The sequence below is a fragment of the Macadamia integrifolia genome, chromosome 6 (genome assembly GCF_013358625.1).
Source record: "Macadamia integrifolia cultivar HAES 741 chromosome 6, SCU_Mint_v3, whole genome shotgun sequence".
Classification (NCBI taxonomy): Eukaryota; Viridiplantae; Streptophyta; class Magnoliopsida; order Proteales; family Proteaceae; genus Macadamia; species Macadamia integrifolia.
Genome location: NC_056562.1, coordinates 21,028,148 through 21,049,674, shown reverse-complemented (window position 1 = coordinate 21,049,674; position 21,527 = coordinate 21,028,148). Strand labels below are relative to the sequence as shown.

At 39.2% G+C, this 21,527-nt stretch overlaps 1 protein-coding gene across 5 annotated transcripts; it reads left to right on the top strand.

The window, feature by feature from the left end:
* The first annotated feature begins 1,390 nt into the window (after window positions 1–1,390).
* Window positions 1,391–7,847, top strand: LOC122080818. Of its 5 annotated transcripts, none has more exons than XR_006140917.1 (14): window positions 1,394–1,744; window positions 1,828–1,979; window positions 2,075–2,123; window positions 2,218–2,367; window positions 3,398–3,534; window positions 3,627–3,696; window positions 3,915–4,014; window positions 4,160–4,229; window positions 4,729–4,824; window positions 4,951–5,050; window positions 5,163–5,246; window positions 6,559–6,611; window positions 6,756–7,038; window positions 7,364–7,847. XR_006140917.1 is itself a non-coding variant. In XM_042647676.1 (13 exons), exons 1-13 carry the CDS (start codon window positions 1,684–1,686, stop codon window positions 6,903–6,905), a joined length of 1,272 nt encoding a protein of 423 aa, XP_042503610.1. In that variant the 5' UTR covers window positions 1,394–1,683; the 3' UTR covers window positions 6,906–7,730. The 5 variants fall into 5 exon arrangements, 3 of the variants coding, with proteins under 3 accessions (XP_042503612.1, XP_042503610.1, XP_042503611.1); XR_006140918.1 differs by having other exon boundaries at window positions 7,322–7,847; XM_042647676.1 differs by having other exon boundaries at window positions 6,756–7,730.
* The last annotated feature ends 13,680 nt before the right edge of the window (window positions 7,848–21,527 follow it).

Sequence of the window (21,527 nt, the reverse complement as noted above, 5' to 3'; positions counted from 1 at the left end):
TATTTGATGAACTTGTTTTAGGAACGATTACCATAGTTGTTCACTTTTTTTATAATTGAACAAAATTGAAATGATGGAACAAAGTTTCGTCGTACCATCATTTTGCATTTTTAGCATTCTTTTCCTTTTCGTTAAAAAAAAAAATAAAAAAAATTGACACCAATCATTTTATTCCATGTTTTTGTTCCTTGGAACAGAAATATCTGGATGACTATTACACACAACCTTAGCCTGATACACTTAAAACCTCTTTAGAGATAAATGGCTTAGTAACTACCAAAACTCGATCAACCGTTTATAAAAGTGTCCAAACCCATCATATGCAAGCGTGACAAACTATTCGAGTGGTCACAGTGCAAGGGGAAAAAGGATGAGGTTCGATTAAGCCCGACTAAGTCCAACCGGTTGACACCCTTACCTCCACCTATTCATCCTCATTTTTTTGAGCTAATAAGTGAGTAAACACTGCCACTGAATTGTTAAAAGCAATTGAGAGAAAAATTAGTAAATTTAGCACAAATCAAATGCACTTTAGGTAGAATATAAAATTACTCCCAAGGCCATACCTCTACTGATTGGTATCTCATCTTCCCGCTTCCTTCAACCTTTTGAAGAAGACTCCATGGCGTCAACCTCAACCTCATCTCCTATCACACCATAACCAAGTCCCATGAATTAAAACTCTTTTGATACATTATAACAGTGGCCTAGCCAGCCTCATTGGTTGAGGAATCACTCAAAACTAATCATTGGAGAATTTGAGGTTTGTAAGTTTAAGTGACACTAAATACATTAAGAGGAAATATGGAGGAATATGAGTTAGCTAAAGTTCACTAATCCAAACATTTCACATTTTAACATTGGGATTCTATTTAGCACTTCGAAACACTAATTGGTTTGGATCGAAATTTAACTGTTTTTTGGGGTTGCAACCCTGGTGATAGTCAAAGAAACAGAATCTTAAAAGGCATTTTGAGAAATACTAAAATTTAGGAAGGAATTTGTAAACCCTATAGTAAAATGAATTTTTCCATTTCTTTGACTGTCATGAGGACAACCCAAGTAACAGTCAAAAATTGTTGGTTCGATACCACCAATGAGTCCAAGTAAAACAGATGCTAATTATGGCCATTACACCAAAAAAACAACTGAATCTCAAATGGAGAATAACCACTACCAGAGAGGATTGACAAACACACTCTGAAGTATGCATATATATATATATATATATTTTTTTTTTTTTTTTTTCTTTCTTATTAAGAACACATCCCTAAGATGGATCATTAATAATTGAACATCAAAGTTTTTTTTTTTTTTTTGGGTAGAAATTGAATATCAAGAATGACAAATATCAAAATTGAAGATAATAAAGTACTTATAAAGGGTTCTCTGAACGTTGATGCCATATCCGTATGCCACACAAAGGCACAACCTTTCCTTAGGATAAGGCACCATTGTTGCTCTTAGAAGAGCTTTCTAAGTAGGAGAGGTGTCTCATTTGTTTGAAGCATCAGGGGGACTTGAGTAATCTAAGGCTCAAGGGGGGCTGTGAGCAGTGAGAAAATATAGATGCGCTGATGCGCTCATACTTGCAGGTTTGCAGATAATTTCTCTGGACGGAGCTGTCATTCATTTCTATGGTCACTTTCAAGTAGTAGCTTTGCCTTTTTTTTTTTTGTTCCAATGGCTTTGAGCTTTCCCTGCTATGCTTCTCTTCTTCCCCAACAACAGCATCACCAAGAAGGTAATTCTCTCTCTCTCTCTCTCTCACACACACACACACACACACACACAGCATACTTTACTTTCTTTCCTGCTTTCCTGCAGTGAAAGAGAAGCATAGGAGATACAACAACAAGAGTTTTGAAGCCGTTAAAAACCTTATCAAAACGATTGGAATCCCATCGATTTCGAGTTCCCCACACGAATCCCTCCGAAAGGGGAATTGGGTCAAGCTCATCTGCGGCGCTAGCTTTGAGGTGATGATTAAAGCGTATCTAAACCCTCCAGAAAAGCTGAAATTTTCCCTTTTTTTTTTTTTTAATTTTCACCACTCCTGAAAGCTTTATTTCAGGATGTCGTCGATATCAGAAATCTCTCTCTCGTTTACACTTTGGCTGGGGGTGAGGAATATCTATCAATCTGGCTCTCTGCTTTATTTCATTAGCGTCTGGCTGGAATCTGAATGTCTTGTTCGAGGATGATGAACGCTTGCAGTTGATTGCATTGATTGTGCGGCGGATGAATCGGTGGTGACTGCGGTGAACGAAGGTATCGATGTGGCGGAAGAGATTGGGGGTCTCCTTCGACGGCCTTGGGTTATGATCAGTGTTAACGACGACGAAGATCTCCATTTCCGCAAAGCTGGTAATACCCAAATACACACCCACTTAGTATTTCTCTGTGTGTGTTGGTTTGTGTGTGTGTGTGTGTGTGGTTGGTCACTGCTTTGTGATAGCAAGGATGATAATGCTGATGGTTCTGATATATTTGGACAGAAAAAATTAACAAATTGAATCCTGAGCATAAAATAAAAAATCCAATTAGTGGTTAAATGGAGTGGAAGTTAAATACCCATTACCCAGTAAGTCTTGAAGTTGTTTAAATAGGATTATTTAAGTTAAAGGTAGTTATATGAGAAGAAGAAGCTGGTGATCCCATGGGTGGTATGCGCTTTTTGATGGCAATTGCTCCTTCTTTATATCTAGGCAAACCTTGGTTTGAGTAAGACAATGCAGGTTAAATAGGCATGGTGCCATGTCCATTTGTGGATGCCATTTGACATGGTTGAGTGTTATAGCATTAAACTCATCCAAGAACATTGGATGGATGATATACTTAACACATCTAGATCATGCAAGTTACTGGATGCATATTAATCCAGCAGGCCAGTCGTTGTCCCCCATTTTGGAGATAAACTATATCAATGAAACAAGCCATATGTAAGAATCCTAACCATATAAACAATTAAATTCTGTATATGTTGGGGAACGATGGTCTATAGAAAGCCCTTGATCAAAACCTGTCAGCGGAAGGGAAAAAAAAAGGGAAGAAAGAAGGACCCTTGATCAGAGGCATGGGATCATGTGGTTCAATATTGAAGTAAAGTATCTGTATTGCCAAGGTCACCCACTTTATGCTTTATCACACTGGTTTGGAAACTCAGGATCTATTTCATAAGAATATTCTTATCTTATTATATACCCTAGTTTTTTTTAATACTGGGGGATTGGGTTGGTATCTGACATACATCTCCTAGTTGGGACCTCTTATATGTTGGCTGCCAGCACCCCCATGCACAAGAAGTATATGTTGAGTCATGACAATTAATGACGGTTTCTTCTGCTTTTTATTGTTTGATTTCAGTACTTACCTTCATCCAGTACTATCTTGGCAGAATTTGATCCAGAGGATTGTCCACCTGATTGTTCAAGACCATGTGAAATGGTTTGTCCTGCAAATGCAATTTCACTAGAACTGTTACCAAGGGAAGATGGATCTACTCATGGCAAAGCTGCATGTGGTAAATTCCAGGTGTTATATGGAGTCAATATTATTTTTCAACTTCAAATATGTTGTGTATTGCGGTTTTCCTATGTCCTATTAAACATGAGATCCATATGTAGGGTGGAGTTATAACTGAACGTTGCTATGGTTGTGGCCGGTGCATTCCTGTATGTCCCTATGATAAAATAAGTAGGTATAATTTTCTTTATTCTTTTTCCTCTCATGTTGGCTTCTAATTCTTTTTCACCCTGGATCAACCCATCCTGTTATCCATTGATGCCGGTGCTAAAAAAAAAAAAATAATAATCGTAAATGGACCTTGTAAATTTCTTCTCTTCTTACTTTCAGTAGTGTTGGCTTTGATGTTCTAACATTAACGATGCTTTATTAAACTAATCTTGGTTAAGCTGTTTTAGGAGCTGCTACATATGTCAGAGATGCAGCTGAGACAGCTCAACTTCTTAAGAGAAGTGATGTGGATGCTGTAGAGATACATACTAGTGGAAGGTAGTGGGAATGAATTTCTTACAATGTCAGTAGTTCCAAAATTGGTACAGTAAGAGTTAAATTGACTTGAATTATATATTGAACTTCTTAACCTAACTAATGCCTCATAAAACTTATTAGCTTCACATTATTTGTTTATTTATAGGCAAACTGATTGTTTTGAAGAACTCTGGAATAGATTGGGAGATTCAATTTGGCATGTGAAGCTAGTTGCGGTAAGTACTTAACCAGACAAAAAGTATTGAAATTGAATTGATATCCTTAATTTTTAAAATTCAAGTTTGCATTTACTTGTTACCTGAAATGAGATCATATCATTATCTCTTTTGGAATTCTATAGCATTTGAGTGCATGAAGTGATGCTTTGAACTAGACTCTTCTTGAGTCTTGATGGGTTGGTGGTAGAAAGTAGAAACAGTCATCTTAGGTTTTAACCAGATACAATCCGAAATAAAGTCCATTAAATTGTTTGTTCAGGGTTTTGGTAATGATGTGAGAGTTGACATGAGTCCATTTCCTGTGAAGTCCTTGGCAAAAAGATGCAATTGGTTGAAGAAAATGAAAGGTATTCATCCTGGGTGGTGACAAAACATTTGTAGAAGATTTAAAATGTGGGTCTAATGAGATGTGCACAGCGCTTTGGGATATGAATTAGAAGTGTGTGACTTTTGTAGATTTCTTGGGGATCATCGATTAACCTTTCACTTCATCCAGGTTAGCTTACCATATATTGGGGATTCAACCGCTGCTACAATGAGCAGAGTATTCTCAATCATGGGTCCTCGTCTTAGCTGCTACAATCTATGGCAGGTGCGCCTTGCAATGTGTGGAGTTTCAAGAGAGCTACTTGAAGCTTACAATGCTTATGACACTTTTTTACAAGTCAAATTAGCCTTTTCATTTCTATAAGTGTCTGACACATTCTATTGGCCATAGCTGGATGGCCGTCCCATGAGTGGAGATATTGGAAAAGGTGCCACTAGGGAAGCTATTGCATTTGCTGTTCATTTGGCTGCACTAAGTGATAGACCTCACGGTATGGTGTCTTAAATAGCTATGTTAACCAAGGACCAAGGAAACTGATGTACAATTTTTATTCCATCTGTGAATAACTGCTAAACCTTGCCATATTCTGCTTGGGCGGAAAGGTTTTTTGCAGTTGGCTGGTGGCACCAACTTACAGACAGTTGATAGTTTGAAGAAAGCAGGACTTTTCAAGAAAACAGAAAATGGTATTCTGCTTATCTTTCTCTGTTTATTCAGAGCCTTTATCTTCTTTTGAGGAATATTTGAATAAAATCTGTCTGTAACACAATTTCCTTGGGGTCTTACCCAGCTTCTAAGAGATCTATGCACATATGGATATGGGGGACTTTAATAGGCTTTTTTTTTTTTTTTTTTTTTTTTTTGAGGGGTGGAGGGAGTGAATAGCCAGGCCCCCCGCACCCCCGGGTCTGCCTTTGAATGTAGTCTAATCAGATGACATAGATTCTCTTTCCTACTAGGAGAATGGATCTCTGTGCTATTTGGATTACTTGACTGTTCGAGGGCATCCATCTGGAGATTGGCCACATGAAGAGTTCCCTTCTCCACTTAAGTCCCTCAGGTGTGTTGACCCCAAACATGTGATTGTTATCATATGAATTACTTCTTAAATAAAAATGAGGGCTATTAAGAGCACTGTTTTAGCACACATCAAGTCACCAACAGTCACCTCTTGGTGAAAATTCCCATTTGAAGTGGTGATAAAGTAGAAGAGCTTCTGAACCTCTTCAATCCCAACACTTGAGATGTGGTGCAAACTCCATATGTTAGTTGGAAATCTGCAGTATTTTGTCAGCACAGGTTGCAAGGCCTCTCTCATGGGTTTGTTTAACTAGTGAGCTTAATGCTGCGTCTGGCATGCATTCTAGGTCATAATGGATGCCAAGAAATTATAGCAAACACAGCCTTAATTTCAAAAAGGCCACTATATGATTCCAAACGCTTTCAAGGTATAGCTGTATAATAGTTCATTCTCCTTAACCACAGTTTAGAGTTGAGATCAGTAAGGGGTGGGGTGCCTGGATCCACAAAATCTTGAGGTTGAAAAGATGAGATGACAAATGTATAAAATAAATAGTAGATCCATATTTTAGGATCATGGATGAAAGACAAGGCTGTATTTGGTAATGATTTCTTGGAATGCAGTATCGACCTAGAATGCATTCCAATAAAGCATACTAAATGCAGCCTAAGTCTCCCACCTCATCACACGTTAACAAGTTTAAGGTGCCTTTCTTTAAGTAAATATTTCTTATTTCCAAGTATGTAATATAGCTCCACGTATCCTATTTCTCTCATTACATTTCTCTACAAATTAAGTAAATATTTCTCATTTTTGTATCCTCCTTAACTAGAAGAACTGTAAAATGTAGCACCATGCATCTAGTTAATCTTGCTAGTCATTACAGCTGTTTGCTATTATATACAGAGGCTTATATTCATGGTTGTATTGTGGGCTATGCTCGACATAGAAATTGAGGGTTGAAATGTGTATTGCAGGTTCGCAGTATGCTTTAATTGGTGGGGTAGCTTATGGTGGCTATGCAAGGAAGGTTGGTCCTGTTATTTGTAGCCATTTTCTCCAATGTCATTCTTTCATTTCCTAGCTGAAAGCATTACATTTTATTAAAGTAAAATTGTTGAGCATTGGATCATATTAAGCTAACGCCAAGATCCCTGTATCAATATCTCTGCAGATTGTTGGAAGAGTTTTAAGTCAGATACAATCCCATTATGGCCTCATGCACATAGAGGATCACCCTGACTATTTCTTGGACGCACTTAAAGAGGCCCTCACTTTGGTTGGAACTGTCAAGTGCTATCATTTTCCTTCTGATATTTTCTAGAAGAAAATTCCTCCGGAAGAGATCCTCTCTGAAGTTTGATTGTGGCGCATGCACCATTGCTCTCAAATTCTACCAATATGTGTAAAGTTCAACAACAGCTCTTACATTTTGTTTGATGGTTAAGGAATTTCAGGTAATGTTATCACCATATGATGCCTTTTTTAAATTGATGCATATGAAAAGACCAATTTGATGGATGTTTCCGTTCTTTATCCTTACATCTCTCAATTTATAAAGGTGATAGGGTCAAAATGTTACCCAAATGCATAATGAGATAATACCTATATTAATATGAACAAAACCTTTTGCTTTTGCTCTCTTTCTTTTGGTTTCTTTTGCGGTTAAAAACAATAAAATGTATAATTTGACATAGTATCTTCTTTCCATTCTCACTGTTTGCAAGTGCTCATGAACAGCATTGTTGAAATGACCTTGAAAGTCTTTCTCTGAAACTCCAGTGAACCAAGTAGCTCGTTGAATCCCCCTTAAAGTCTGGAAATACACTGCGAACAACAGATGGTACAAAGAGCCATACAGCATGATTATCATGGTTATGATTATGATTATGATTATGGGTTTGTTATTGTTCAGGGGCTTACACCCTAAGGCTGCGTTTGGTTGCAAGGGAAATGGGAAAGGGAAGGGAAGTGAAGGGAAGTGCAAGAAATTTTTTTTCCCTTTCGAGTCGTTTGGTTGCAACAGAAGTGAAGTGAGATTAATTTACCAGAGTTGTTAGGTTGGATGTAAAATTGATGTAAAATAGATGTAAAATTTTAAAAAACTAGTATACCAACCAAACTTATTAAACTGTAACCAGTTACACCCCTTTCATGTTTCTGGCACAAGAAGAACAATATAATACTTTCCCTGAAAGATCAGATCAAATATTATGTAATGATGTTCTTTCATCTCTATCAGAATGTAAATCATTTTTGGGTCCTACACAGAGCCTAACAATCCCTGAAAGATCAGATCAAATATTTTCTGATCTAGAGAATAACCCAACTGTAAGGGCTTAACCCAACTGCCTAGCAGCACTGCCACTGAGCTAGAGGGGCATTGAGCTAAACAAGTGTCCCTTCTTTATTCATCGAATATTTTTATGACATTTTATTCTTTCCTTCTCAGTATGAGTTTCCAATGAATTGGGTGCTGGGCATCCACGTTTGGCAATACTGGTTTAGTCATGGTCATTACTGGGGCCATGACCTTGATCTTATACCGTAGAGTTTGGGGTTTTGCTAATAGCAATGAAAAGCAAGTAGCAAAATATGTGGCAAATATGAAGCTAGTGCTTGCCCTGTACAAACTTCTTGGATTGAATTAAAAGAGCTAATTCTTCTTACATGGCAGTCAAGTATTTCACGGATACTGACACAATTGATTCAAATGCACAATCAATCAGAAACTCACACCCCATAGAACAAGCAACTGGGAAAGAAAGCATATGCGGTAGTATCTCAACATCTCAGGACAGAGTGCATATAGCATATATATGGCTGAATCATGACACACGACACTCCTTTAATTATAACACATTCATGTTTTAATTATCATATAATACAAGAATTTCTAAATTTCAAATGCAAGCAAGCATTGAACTTGAGAGAATTCAAACTGAACTAGTTATTTTGAGCCTATGAGACAGAGACTGAAACAGAACTCCTAATTTACACCAAATTGGTGACCCTGCCTTTGTTCCTTGGATGTAAAAGGACATAGTGAAAGATGGGTCATAAGGACCCAAATACTTGGACGACACAGAAATGCTATAAAGATAATGGGAAGCATCCCATGAAGTTATCTGAACAATTAAATCAAATGGATGGCAGATGTTTGGACTCGAGAGTAGAGACAAACCAGAAGATACTAAATCTTGTGATCCATCCTGAGCCGTCAGCAAGACTAGTTGATCATTCAAAATAGGAGAAACCCATTTCAAAAACAATCGAGGTTCATCGCATAAAATGAAAATTAGTGAGATTTTATCACCGTTTTGTCTCTGCAAGGACTTCCTTTGCGATAGAAAAGTTAAACAGAGGTCGTCTTGGAAGAAGCTATGAACACCACAAAGCGAACCTTTATAACAGAAATAATAAACAAAGAAAGGTATGAACACCATCGGAAGATCTAATTTTGTCTGTAAATGCATTCTATCAGCATTGCCAGAATGAGAACAGTAAAAAAAATCTATATGGATACAATATATTTCATCAAAGCAACATTCTACTGAAGATTTGCACATAAAAAAAGAAGATGCTTCATAAGAATAATCAAAGCATGCGTAACTTCAGAATTGAGCCAGTGGCTTATCATGGATTATGCATAAGATTGCAGCAACCTAAAGATCCTACCTCTTTAGTATATTATTTACAAACGTGCCACCGGATCCGGATTTTTATCCAATCATATACAAACAATCGCTCTATGATATTCTCCCAATGGATAGTGGATTTCATTTTATGTTGAGAATCTCTTTTCGTTCACAATCAATCACTAAAAATCTAGTACGCCAATATAAAATCAGAGTAACATCAACTATTGGCGCACCAAAATCCATAATGCATAATAGTAACGATAACAACATTTCAAGTCAGAGGACCAATTGCAGGCTACTAACAAGAAACTTGTTCATAGATGGCCGTGGACCTCAATTCTCCTACTTCTAACTACTAAGCATTTTGTGCATAAACCGATGTTATGTATTAAGAAAAACAACAACTTTATATTATTGCTTAAGAAGCTAGTGGCAAAAGCAATGAGTCGGAAAGTACTAATTACAAACATCGATAGTTTGTTAAACCCAATCTAATCTAGTTTTTTGATAATATTTTCTTTTTTTCTAACCAAAAAAAAAAAATCTTCATCAACTGGCAGTAACACATGTAAGATTCCTGTATGACCCAATTCAATGTATACATATAAATACACTCACACTTTTGCCTTACAATCAACATCCCAAAGAACATACAAAGTGATGACCACATGAATGTAGTGCCCAACTACATCCCTAGCTATGAACAAATTTAGGCTGCGTTTGGTTGCAAGGAGAATGCAAATTTTTTATGTAAAGTAAAATTTTTTTCCCAGGGAAAATAAATTTAGATGTTTGATTGCAAGGGAAATATATTTTACATGTGAAAAAAGTTTCACTTAAACATTAAAATTTCCTTTTTTATTTCCGGACCAAAATAAGAAGAAAAATAAAAACCCACTCTCACGATCTCTTTCTCTTACCCTCTCGCGACTCACTTTCCATGGCCGAAGCAAAACCTCTCTGGTTCTATTAGGTTTAGGAGGGAAGAAAGAGATATGAGAGAGTGACAATCGGAGATGACTCCATGATAGCTTCTCAACATTCTTCTTTCTCACTCCTACTATGAAGACTCGCTTAAGTTCCTTAGTCCTCAACGAGCACAAAACACAGATTACTCCATAATAGCGTCTCAACATTCTTCTTTCTCACACCTACTGTGAAGACTCGCTTTAGTTCCTTAGTCCTCAACGAGCACACAGAACACAGATTTGAATTGTTTTTGAGTTGGGTGCATTTTTATGGCCAAAATATCTCTTCATTCTCACTCGGATAATAAAGCTTTAAATTTGATTTCTTTCTCTATTTGTTCCATTTCATTTTCTTCCATTTTTTTTTTTGTTGCTTCACTTCCTTAGTCCTCAACGAGCACAAAACTCACCTCAAGTGTTTGATGAAATGTGTCATAGAGATATTATATCCTGCAATACTGTTTTAAGCATTTGTGATTCCTGTTATAACATTCAAGACTTCGATAATCAGATAATCAGGAATCAGAATTACTGTATTAAGTTTGAAATGTGTCAGAGAGTAAAATTCATGGATTATTATACCACCACATCCAATAGCGTTGGTTCTTTTGGGGCCCCCGATCTCGCATTACATTTATCGTGCATCAGATGGTTAATAGCATGGGACATATACCCTGAGCCATCGGATGTGCACTAGAGATGATCTAGTTCCATAAATGACTTGTCACTGATGGAAAATAGGTGGTGGAAAATCATTCCCTGTATGGTGCACTAGTGCTATGTAAGGAGATAGTTGGTCATAGCCAAATCCGATTTGATTGAGCTATATATACTCTTTACCAAATATAAAACAATATAATAGATTTTTTTATTTTTTATTTTTTAAACATACAATGTATGAAAAAGATCCTGTCCAATTATTGGGCTTACCACTAAGTATATCTTTACTGTTCCTACAGTAATGATTGTCTGCCGCGAGTGCAACGGTGCAACTAGTATCGAACTGCTGAGATGAATCGGCACATACCCCGATGTTGTTCTGGCCATCAGATGTTGCCTGCTAATGTCGTCTCGACAGTCCGATGCTCGCTGCACCACCTCATCTGCAGCAAAGGATGTTTTTCAATGTTCCTAAATAATGTGAGTTAGTGCCTGTATGGAAATCCATAAGTGGCAATAAAAGATAATGGTCTCCATAGCCATATGCCAGACCCAATCTTTAATATAAAGAAGTAATGATATAAATTATAAGTTAAAAAAGAACCCTGCCTGTATATTATTCCTATGCTCAGACATAACTCTTATTTTTCATTTTCTTTGCTTTAGTAAATCACAGCCTACCGTTAACAAGGACTGTCTCGAAGTGGAGAATCCTAGACTGTCAGGGTTCCTCCTTCCTAATATAAATGTGACCATATGAAAACCTTACCTTTTTTAGTATAAATAATATCCTTAACTTTAAAATTGAGAATATCCCAAGGGTTCAAGAAGAAAAGCTAATGGCAAACACTAGTAGAGTTGTTGTGGTTATCTTCCTTGCATGCATGGTTCTCACAACTCAATGTTCATCTGTGTGCAAAGCAGGGTGTCCTACAAGATATGGTAGCTGTTTTGGACATGATGACTGTTTGAGATTTAAAATGTAACCGCAAGCGTACGAATCAGTGTAGCTACGGGTCGAACACAGGGAGAGCAGCCACTTTATTTTTTATTTCTTTTAATAATGCGAAAGTGAACTGATTAATGGTTGTGATCTAATTCTAATTACCGTCCTAAAAATAACGTCCTAACCATTCGTCATCTAAGAATTTAAAGACGCAAGCCACACAATTAAAATTAAATAAATAAATAACTAAAAGTAAACAACCCACGCAATTAAAAAAAAATAATAATAAAGGAAAAAAAATGCTGAAATAAAAATAAAGTAAAAGAAAGGGGATAAAGCTAGAGAGAGACTCACAAGCAGGTTTTTCTACTTAGCCCGAGGGATGCATCATAATATGAGCTTCCCTACTTGACCAGAGAGTTACTCTTACAAGGGTTTCTCTACTTGGCTTTAGGGAAAGGGAGACAATTAAAATAAAAGCAATAAATTGATGGTTTTATGGCTAGGAGGGGCAAAGCCAACACATACACTAGCCATGAACCTTGGGGGAAAGGGATAGCAATAATGTAATGACTGAATAAAAATCCTAAATTAAGAAAGAAATGGTAGTCAGAAGAGGGAATGAGAGGGGGGAGAGAAGACTACTGAAGGAGCCTACTTACTTGAATCAATGCTTGAACTTGAAAAAAAAAAATTGCTCCACGGCTCGTGATCTTGTCACCTAGATCTAAGCCTAGAACTATAACTTAAAAAAATTACAACTCAATTGCATAAATCATAAACATAAAAAGAACTGAATAAAAATAAAAGAGTACTTGCATTAATTGAAATAAAAAAAACTATTACAAAAGTGATTAAAGCAAAAATAGAGAAGAACTAAAACCAAAGAGTGAGAGAGGGAGATAGAGAGCAACTAAAAAAAAAACTAGAAGAAGAATGAATTGTGTCTCCTCCTCTTACATGAGTTGTATTTATAGGGAATGGAGAGGTAGGGTAACAATTTTCTCTTTCCTAAAAGAGAGAAACTCACAATTGATTGTGAGATTTTTTGAGTCCAAAAGTGCTAAGATGGAGGAGAGAGAAGAGAGAAATAAATTTTGAGAAATTTCCTAAAATTTTTTGCTTATTTTCTTTCCTTTTTTTTTTCTAATTTATTTTTCTTCTTTTTTTTCTCTCTCCTAGGGACGATTTTTTTTTTCTTCCTTTGTGTGATTTGGACAATCTTTGGTGATGATGTGGAGGAGAGAGAAGATTTGGACAATTTTTTGTTCTCCCCTTTTTTTCTCTTTCCTTTTTTTTTCTTCTCTTCTTGCTTCCACGATTTTGCTTGCTTCTAACTTGATGTGGAAATCCCCTCCATGCCCTTAGTGCTTTAAGTGAGTGAAAAGCAGGAAATCTTCAACAAAATCTTCTAAAAAAAAAAAAACCATAAGATTCGAACTTGAGACCTCTTGGTGAGCAAGAGAATTTTGTACACCATAGCTCACCAACTACGCTAGGTAGTTGTTGTTACAAAAAACAAATCTTTAATCACTTAATGATGTGGTCCATCGATCCTTGTTGGCATTTGGAGTATTCCTTGTACCTCTGGGACAATTGCAAACGGGCTGGTTCTGCATCTCGGTTCAGTTCTGATCCATTATTCTTTTTCTGACCCGAAAAAGAATAATCATTTGTACGGGTGACCAAACGAATGTGTACTTTTAATTGAACACGTCCATCTTGCTCAGAATTTCGTCCTCTTCGCAACCATGGAAAGAAATAGGACCTCTTTACGTGTAAAATTGAAGATATGGCTCCCGATAGTCCTTAAGGCCTTGAAAATATAAAGCCTGCAAAAAGAGAGTAAAACCCAAGGTAGCTCCATTCTAAATATGTAAAATACATGTTTTACTACCCTAGATTTCACACATAATTGTGCTCATCAGTCTCTCAGATGACCGCGAGCATGTCTGGGCCTAAACCCTAAACTAAAACAGATGTTAAGACACACATACCGAAGGAAACTAACCTGATGGCTCTGCCACGGGTAGAGTAAGGATACTACTTTGGATAGCGACCTCATGAGAGGGATCACGCTGACTAAAGAAAAAGTTAAGCTAAAAGAGGGGCTATTGAAAACTCTTGGGAACCGTCGAATAGGAGAACGACAGATGGAGTCTTCGAGCCAGATCAAGACAATTATTTGCAAAGATGACGAGTTCATGGGAGAAATCACATCAATCAAAATAGTCATTTTGAAAAAAGGACTAAAGATGAAAACTCTTTGGAATCCGCCGAATTTGAGAGATGGTGGAAAGAGTTCTTAGTCGGACTCGATCACCTCCTGATGATAAGAGTAGCGAGAAACCATTTGTTTGGAAGGGGAAAGGGATAGCTAAAAATGGAAAATTAGGTCCAACCCGCTATAAGGTGTGGCGGAAATTGACCGAGCTCGATTTTGACTTTCAAGCTGCCTATGTATCCTAAAAATTTAGGAATCAGGTCGAGCGTAGTTCATGCCTCAAAGGCAATTTTCCTTCATTGCATTCCCCTTTATTTTATTTTTTTTTGAATGCGAAGGCTAAACATAATACTTTTTCAGCTGATCTAAGTTGGTCAGGTACTGCAGTTCTTGACCATCAAGATCTACAAGGCGTATTGCCTTCTCCAGGAGGATTTCCTTCACCGCAAAAGGGCCACTCCAGTTTGGCCTAAACTTACCCCTTGGGTCATGAATGGGTGCTCTCTGCTCCTTTAAAACCAAATCTCCAACTTCCAAGGAACGTGGGTGGACTTTTTTGTTGAAAGCCCTTGTAACTCGCAGTTGATACTTCTTCATGTTGTCCATTGCCTTCATCCTTTTTTCATCAATGAGGTTCAACTCCTCGTACCTCGACTTGAGCCAATCCACTTCTGGAATCTAACTCTCCATGAGGATTATAAGAGAGGGGACCTCTAGCTCAACCGGGAGGACTGCTTCCATCCCATATACTAAAGTGTACAGAGTTGCCCCAGTTGGAGTTCTAATAGAAGTCCGATAAGCCCATAAGGCATAAGGTAATTTGTTAGCCCAATCATTGTTCTTATCAACCATCTTTTGGAGTATGACCTTCATGTTTTTTTTTTCCACTTCAACCGCTCCATTGGTTTGAGGGCAATAAGGAGAAGACCTATGCCTTGCAATCCTGAATTGGTCACACAACTCCTGTGCCTTGCCCCTAAAATGTTGACCTTGCTCAAAAATCACCTCATGGGGCATCCCATGTCAGCAAATGATATGTTCTTGCAAAAATTTGGCTACCTTTGTAGCTGTGAGTTTTGCGTATAACTGAGCCTCTACCCATTTGGTAAAGTAATCAATAGCTACTAACACAAACTCATGCCCGTTCGAAGCTTTGGGGTTAATTTTTCTAATCACATCGATACCCCAAGTGGAAAAAGGCCACGGAGAACTCAGCATGTGCAATTCTGTTGGGGGCACATGGATGAGGTTGGAAAAAATCTGACATTTATGGCACTTCTTCACAAATTCTGTGCAATCGGCTTCAATGTATTCCAAAAATACCCTAAGTGGAGAATTTTCTTAGCCAACATATGGGCATTCATGTGAGGGCCACAGATTCCCTGATGTACTTGCTCCAAGATTGTTTGTGCTTGATCTTCATCCACGCACACTAGTTGTACATCATCAAAAGATCGCTTGTATAAAATATCTTCATGTAATATGAATTGGGTGGTGTAACAACTCAGGAACCTTTTATCTCCTTATGTAGCATCCGCAGGGTACTTCCCCTCTCTGATAAATTCCACAATATGGGTAAACCAAGGCCTACCATCTACTATCAGGGCATTGACGAAGCCTTGATGTGAAGGATGATCTCTCCGATCTATAATGAATGGTTGTATTTGCTCACCCAGACCAAAATCAACCATCGATGCGAGAGTAGCCAAAGCATTGGCAAACCTGTTATTGTCCCTCTGGAAATAGTCAAAACTAATTTCTGTGAACTTCTTCATTAGAGACTCTACACACCCTTGGTATGGTTTTAACTTTTCCTCCTTTGTTTTCCACTTACCTTGGACTTGGCATATGACAATCGACGAATCTCCGTATACTTCCAATCTTTTGACCCCAATAGAGATGGTTGCTTTCAATCCCATGAAGCAAGCTTCATACTCGGCCATGTTGTTGGTGCACTCAAAGTCCAACCTATATGCCATGGGCATGTTCAACCCTTCAGGAGTTATAAGTAGAACTCCGGCTCCGCAACCTTTGTGATTGGCGGCTCCATCAAAGAAAATTTGCCAAATGCCAACCTCATTTTCAACCTCAACATAAACTACATCTTCATCTAGAAATATGTTATTTAGAGGCCTTGTATCAACAACTGGATGTGCGGATAGATGTTCAGCGATGACATTACCCTTGATGGACTTCTGGGTGACATACACAATGTCGAACTCCGCTAAGAGCAATAACCAATGTGCTAATCTCCCTGTCAACGCGTGTTTCTCAAAAAGGTATTTGATGGGATCCATTCTGGATACCAAAAAGACTGAATAAGTCAACATGTAATGTCTCAACCTCCTTGTTGCCCAAACCAAAGCTGCACAAGTCTTCTCCAGGGTTGTGTACCTTGTCTCATAGTCTGTGAACTTCTTACTAAGGTAATAAATTGTTCGCTCTGTATGCCCATCTGGACCATGCTGAGCCACCATCGATCCCATGGAGTTTTCTAATACAGAGAGATACAACAACAATGGCCTTCCGGGAGTAGAGGGAATGAGGATTGGTGGGTTTACCAGGTAGCTCTTGATGCGATCAAAAGCCAATTGGCATTGAGGATTCCACCTCTTAGGTTGATCCTTTTTCAGTAATTTGAAGATCGGTTCATGTATGGCTGTTAGTTGAGAAATGAACCGACTAATGTATTGGATCCTTCCTAAAAACCCTCGAATTTCCTTCTCCGTTTGAGGAGGTGACATTTCTGTTATCGCTTTGATTTTGGATGGGTCAATCTCAATGCCTTTCTCACTTACCATGAACCCCAAAAGCATACCACCTGTCACCCCAAATACACATTTTTGTGGGTTCAGTCTCAGTTTGAACTCCTTGATCCTCTCAAAGAAAACCTTCAAAGCCTTAAAGTGCCCTTCTCGATTAATTGACTTGACAATCATGTCATCTACATACACCTCCACTTCTTTGTGTATCAAATCATGCAAGATAGTGGTGGCGGCCCTTTGGTAGGTAGCACCGGCATTCTTCAAACCAAAAGGTATCACCCTGTATCTATAAGTGCCCCAATCCATAGTGAAAGAAGTCTTGTCTTTATCTTTGGGATTCATTTGGATCTGATTGTAACCAGAAAACCCATCCATGAATGATAGAAGCACATGCCCCGCAGTATTATCCACTAAAAGATTGATGTGGGGTAAGGGAAAATTATCTTTGGGGCTCGCCCTACTAATGTCCCTATAATCCACACATACCCTGATCTGACCATCCTTCTTTGGTACAACTACGACATTTTCCAACCATTCAGTATACCTCGTCACCTCAATGAACCCTACACTGAGTTGCTTAGCAATCTCCTCTTTTACCATCAAAGCCCAATCCGGAAGCATGCGCCGAATCTTTTGTTGGAACGGCTTTGCATCAGAGAAAAGAGGGAGATCATGTTGAACTATGTTGGCAACAATACCGGGCATATCAGCGTATGACCAAGCAAACACCTCCTCAAATTATTTTAAGAGCTCGATTAATTGGGTTGTCTCTTGCTCATCAAGGGACATGCCAAGTCTAACCTCCCGGGGATCATGTTCTAACCCCAAATTTATTAGCCTGAAATCCTCACAGACAGGTTTGGCCTTCTTTTCCTTTAAAGCTTTTAATGATTTGAGAAATTCAGGAGATGGGTCATCGCAACATTCATCATCAGGAGATGGAGGGGATAGGGAAGAGGAAGAAGCAATATACTCGGAAGAATTCATTTCATTAATAACTGGGACAATTACATCAGACTTAGCTCCGATCGAAACCGACACTGCATAATTGGAAATACCTTCTCCGACATGGAGAGAAACAGAAGGAGAAACAACTAGTGGACTGCCTACAAACTTAAAGGACTTAGGCCCAGACATGGCCGACTCTTCAGGTACAAATTTCAGCTCCTTAGGGTAAACAAACTCATCCAAACAGCTCCAGTTAGGAATGACACCCTCAGCACGATGAATCAACAAGTTTGGTGAAGGTGTCTCAGATTCATTGGTCCCACCAATCATCATAATCTCCTCATCGAAGAGACCGCTAACATCTAGGTCTTCCTCTGTGTGTCCCTGTTGGACCTGTTCAAACTGCTTTAGTGAGTAATGTTCTAACTCTGCCCAATCAATCGCGCAATCAAAGAAGATCTCAAAGACTGGTAGCCTCTCCCCTGAAAACACATCTAACTATGGTTCTGGGAATCCGCAATAGAAGAAATCCTTCCCTTCTTTGATGAAATAACTATTCAAAGTTTTGAAATAGGGAGTCACATTGACGGTCTGAGATCCATCTTCCATGTTGCTCCACTTTGAAACCTTGACTAGCCCAGCCTTGACGGTCTTGTTCTGTTGATAACCTGCCTCTGTTGCCTTTCCTTCAGAACTTTCCCCGTTGCTACGCATATGGATCAAATTCTTCCCCTCATTCTTGTATTTCAACCCATCATATCTCTCGAAATTTCTGTCATATTTTTGCTTCTTGGCTGCTATCTTTTGTTGGTCCTCCTCTGTCATAACATAACCAAGGCCAAAGCGTTGTGTGTTCACATTCAGAGATAAAATATCTGGGTCACCCTATTGTCGCACACCTAGGCCCATGCCTGGAAAATACTTTATTTTAAGAAGCATGTTGGTTGCTCCGGGGTTGGCGATGTTAAACTCTGTCAAAGCAAATCTCTCTCCCGGTGAACTAGGCCCCAAAGTTGCATTGATACTGCCCAACTCAAAACCTCCCAAATGAACTTCAGATGTATCACCATTGTTATTTTCCCCCACATCAACGGATGCCATCATGTTGACCAAGTCAGGATCTGCTAAGATAGTGATCACCTGCCCTTTGAACATAAATTTTATCTTTTAGTGAAGGGAAGAGGAAACTGCCCCAGCCTTATGCAACCATGGACGGCCTAAAATCATATTGAAAGACGCAAGAATATCAATAACTTGGAAGTCTACCTCAAATTCTACCGGTCCAACTACTATCACCACAGTGAAAATTCCCAACACGCTCCTCCTGGTGTTGTCATAAGCTCAAACACATTGACTAGATGGCTTCATCTCGGCTTCATCAAATCCCAAATGTTTAAAGGTCCTGAGAGGGAAAACATTTAACTCCGACCCATTGTCTACCAATACTTGAGGAATTCGACATCCTCTGCAATCAATGGTTATATGTAAAGCCCTTGTGTGGTTTGAACCTTCAAGAGGGAGATTGGCATCTGCAAACATCAATGAGTTCACTGCATATGCGGCTCCTACTAGGCTCGCTAGTTGTGTCGGATCGGTCCCAATTGGAACTTGGATGCTTGCCAGAGATTTCAACATTGCTTCCCTATGGGTAGGAGAGGCCATGAGCAAGCCCCAAATAGATATATTTGCTTGGGTCTTCTGTAACTGTCTCAATACTTGATTCTTCGGTTCAATCAACTTATTGTTCAGTCCCTAATCTTTTGGCCTTGTTGGTGGTTCTGTGAGTCCTGCTGCCTTGTAGTTCTTCCCACTTCGAGTTTCTGCTATTATCTCACCTGGAATGTAGAGCTCTACCTCATCGTCAGACTCTGAAAACCTTTGCTTTGCCTGCAACCCTTCCCTAGGGATAATGATATCATAATCCTCATTGGCTTCAAGTTTGATTGCATTTAGCTCCAAACCAAGATTTGGTGTGTAAGTCTCAAAATCAGATTCATCATATAGGCCATTGATCTCATCTTCCTTCAACTCTGACTCTACAGGCTCTTTTAAACTAGAAGTGACAACATCAGCCAGAAGGGGGAAAGTAAATCCGCTAAGATCTCCAACGTTGGTAGCCGCTGCTTGGCTACTCTTCACTGATAGAAAAATGATAAGGGAAGTCGGGTCAAAATTTCCTAAATCTTCCTACAAGGCGTTAACTGTTCGATGCTGAGGAAGGGGATTTGTGGCAACATTGGGTCGTTTGACCCGGATTTCAAACTTCTTTGCATCAAGCAGATCCTGGATTTCCTCCTGCAACTTGTAACATCTATCTGTTGTGTGACCTTGCTGAGAATGGTAGTCACAAAACAGGTTTGGATTGAACCAATCAGGTTTCCGCTCTGGTAAGGGTCTAGGCTCTGGCTTGACTATAAGACCGGCCTAAAGCAAACGATTCAAAACTGAACTCAAAGAAGTCCCCAAGGAGTAGGCAAGGCCAACGTTGTGGGAAGAATCGCCATCATGGCATTAGACCCCGAATTCCTCTGTTGGGTAGGAGGTTTTCTATTGCTACTAGCCTCCTTAGCAAGTTTGCTGTACTTGGGGAGCTCTTCTTGGGCGAGGGTGTCTTCGACTTGCTGGGCTGCCATTCTGAGTCCATCAAATGTCAATATTACCTAGCCAAACAACACATCCTTGTAGGGATCACACACCGACCTCATGATCATGGCAATCTGATCTCGCTCACTTGGTCGATCCCTCATCATGGATGCTTTGTCACGGAAACGCCTCAACTACTCGGTGAACCCTTCATTCGGCATTTTCCTTGTCGTTTCCAATTCTCTTCTTGTTAATTCCACTTCAGTATTATAGCCATATTGTCACACCCCGTTCACACTGAACCGGAGCGGTGACCGAGTTAACACCAGTTAACCCAAACCTGCCAGGATCATCAGATACTGTATTCCACCACAGCATACGCACACTAACATAAGTTCATCAGATCAGCGGAAGACTAAGTTTTACCTGTGAATAAATCCCATATACTTGATACCCGAATGGTGATACAATAATTTTATATACATTTGGGCCCGAAGGCATGATATATACACAAAAGAATAAAATTCAAATATCAAGTATATACAGGGAATCATCAAAACCATCAGAGTACACAGCTCGGCTCGGTATCAAGGCTGGAGCTCAGCTTGGCATCAAGGGTTGTGCCCAGCTCGGCATCACAAGGAAGAGCTCAGCTCGGCCTCAGAAGTGGAGCTCAGCACGGCCTCAGAACTGCTGTCCCGCAGCACAGCTCTCGCACGAGCAGTCTACGCCGTGCTCAAACTCCTCAGGGGTCCACCAGTCCTCTTCAGGAAACTCGACTGTGGGACCCACCCCATGCTCCTCAGATCTATGACCTGCAAAATCATCTAAAAAGGGGGTGTACACGTGGGATGAGCTCACTAGCTCAGTAAGTAGAAAGATGGACCACACACAACAGTCCACAAATCACAACACATCATATGCACTACATGCCATGCTATACATTTTAAATCACATCCACCTAAGCAACATTACTAAGTCCTTGGTTTTAGTGCTACTACAACCACAGTGCGCGTATACTCCGGGTACGAGCCGCGAACTCCCTCCCGCGATACGCCCATAGGGCTGTCGGAGAAGGCCCACCGTGAGTACTCGGAAAAGTAAAGACAATGCCGTCCACCGGCTCTCAACAGAAATGTAAATGACTGAAAATAAAGGTGCTGACTGCAGCAATTTAAAAGCAGTACGATTGGCCCTCTTGAATGTACCAC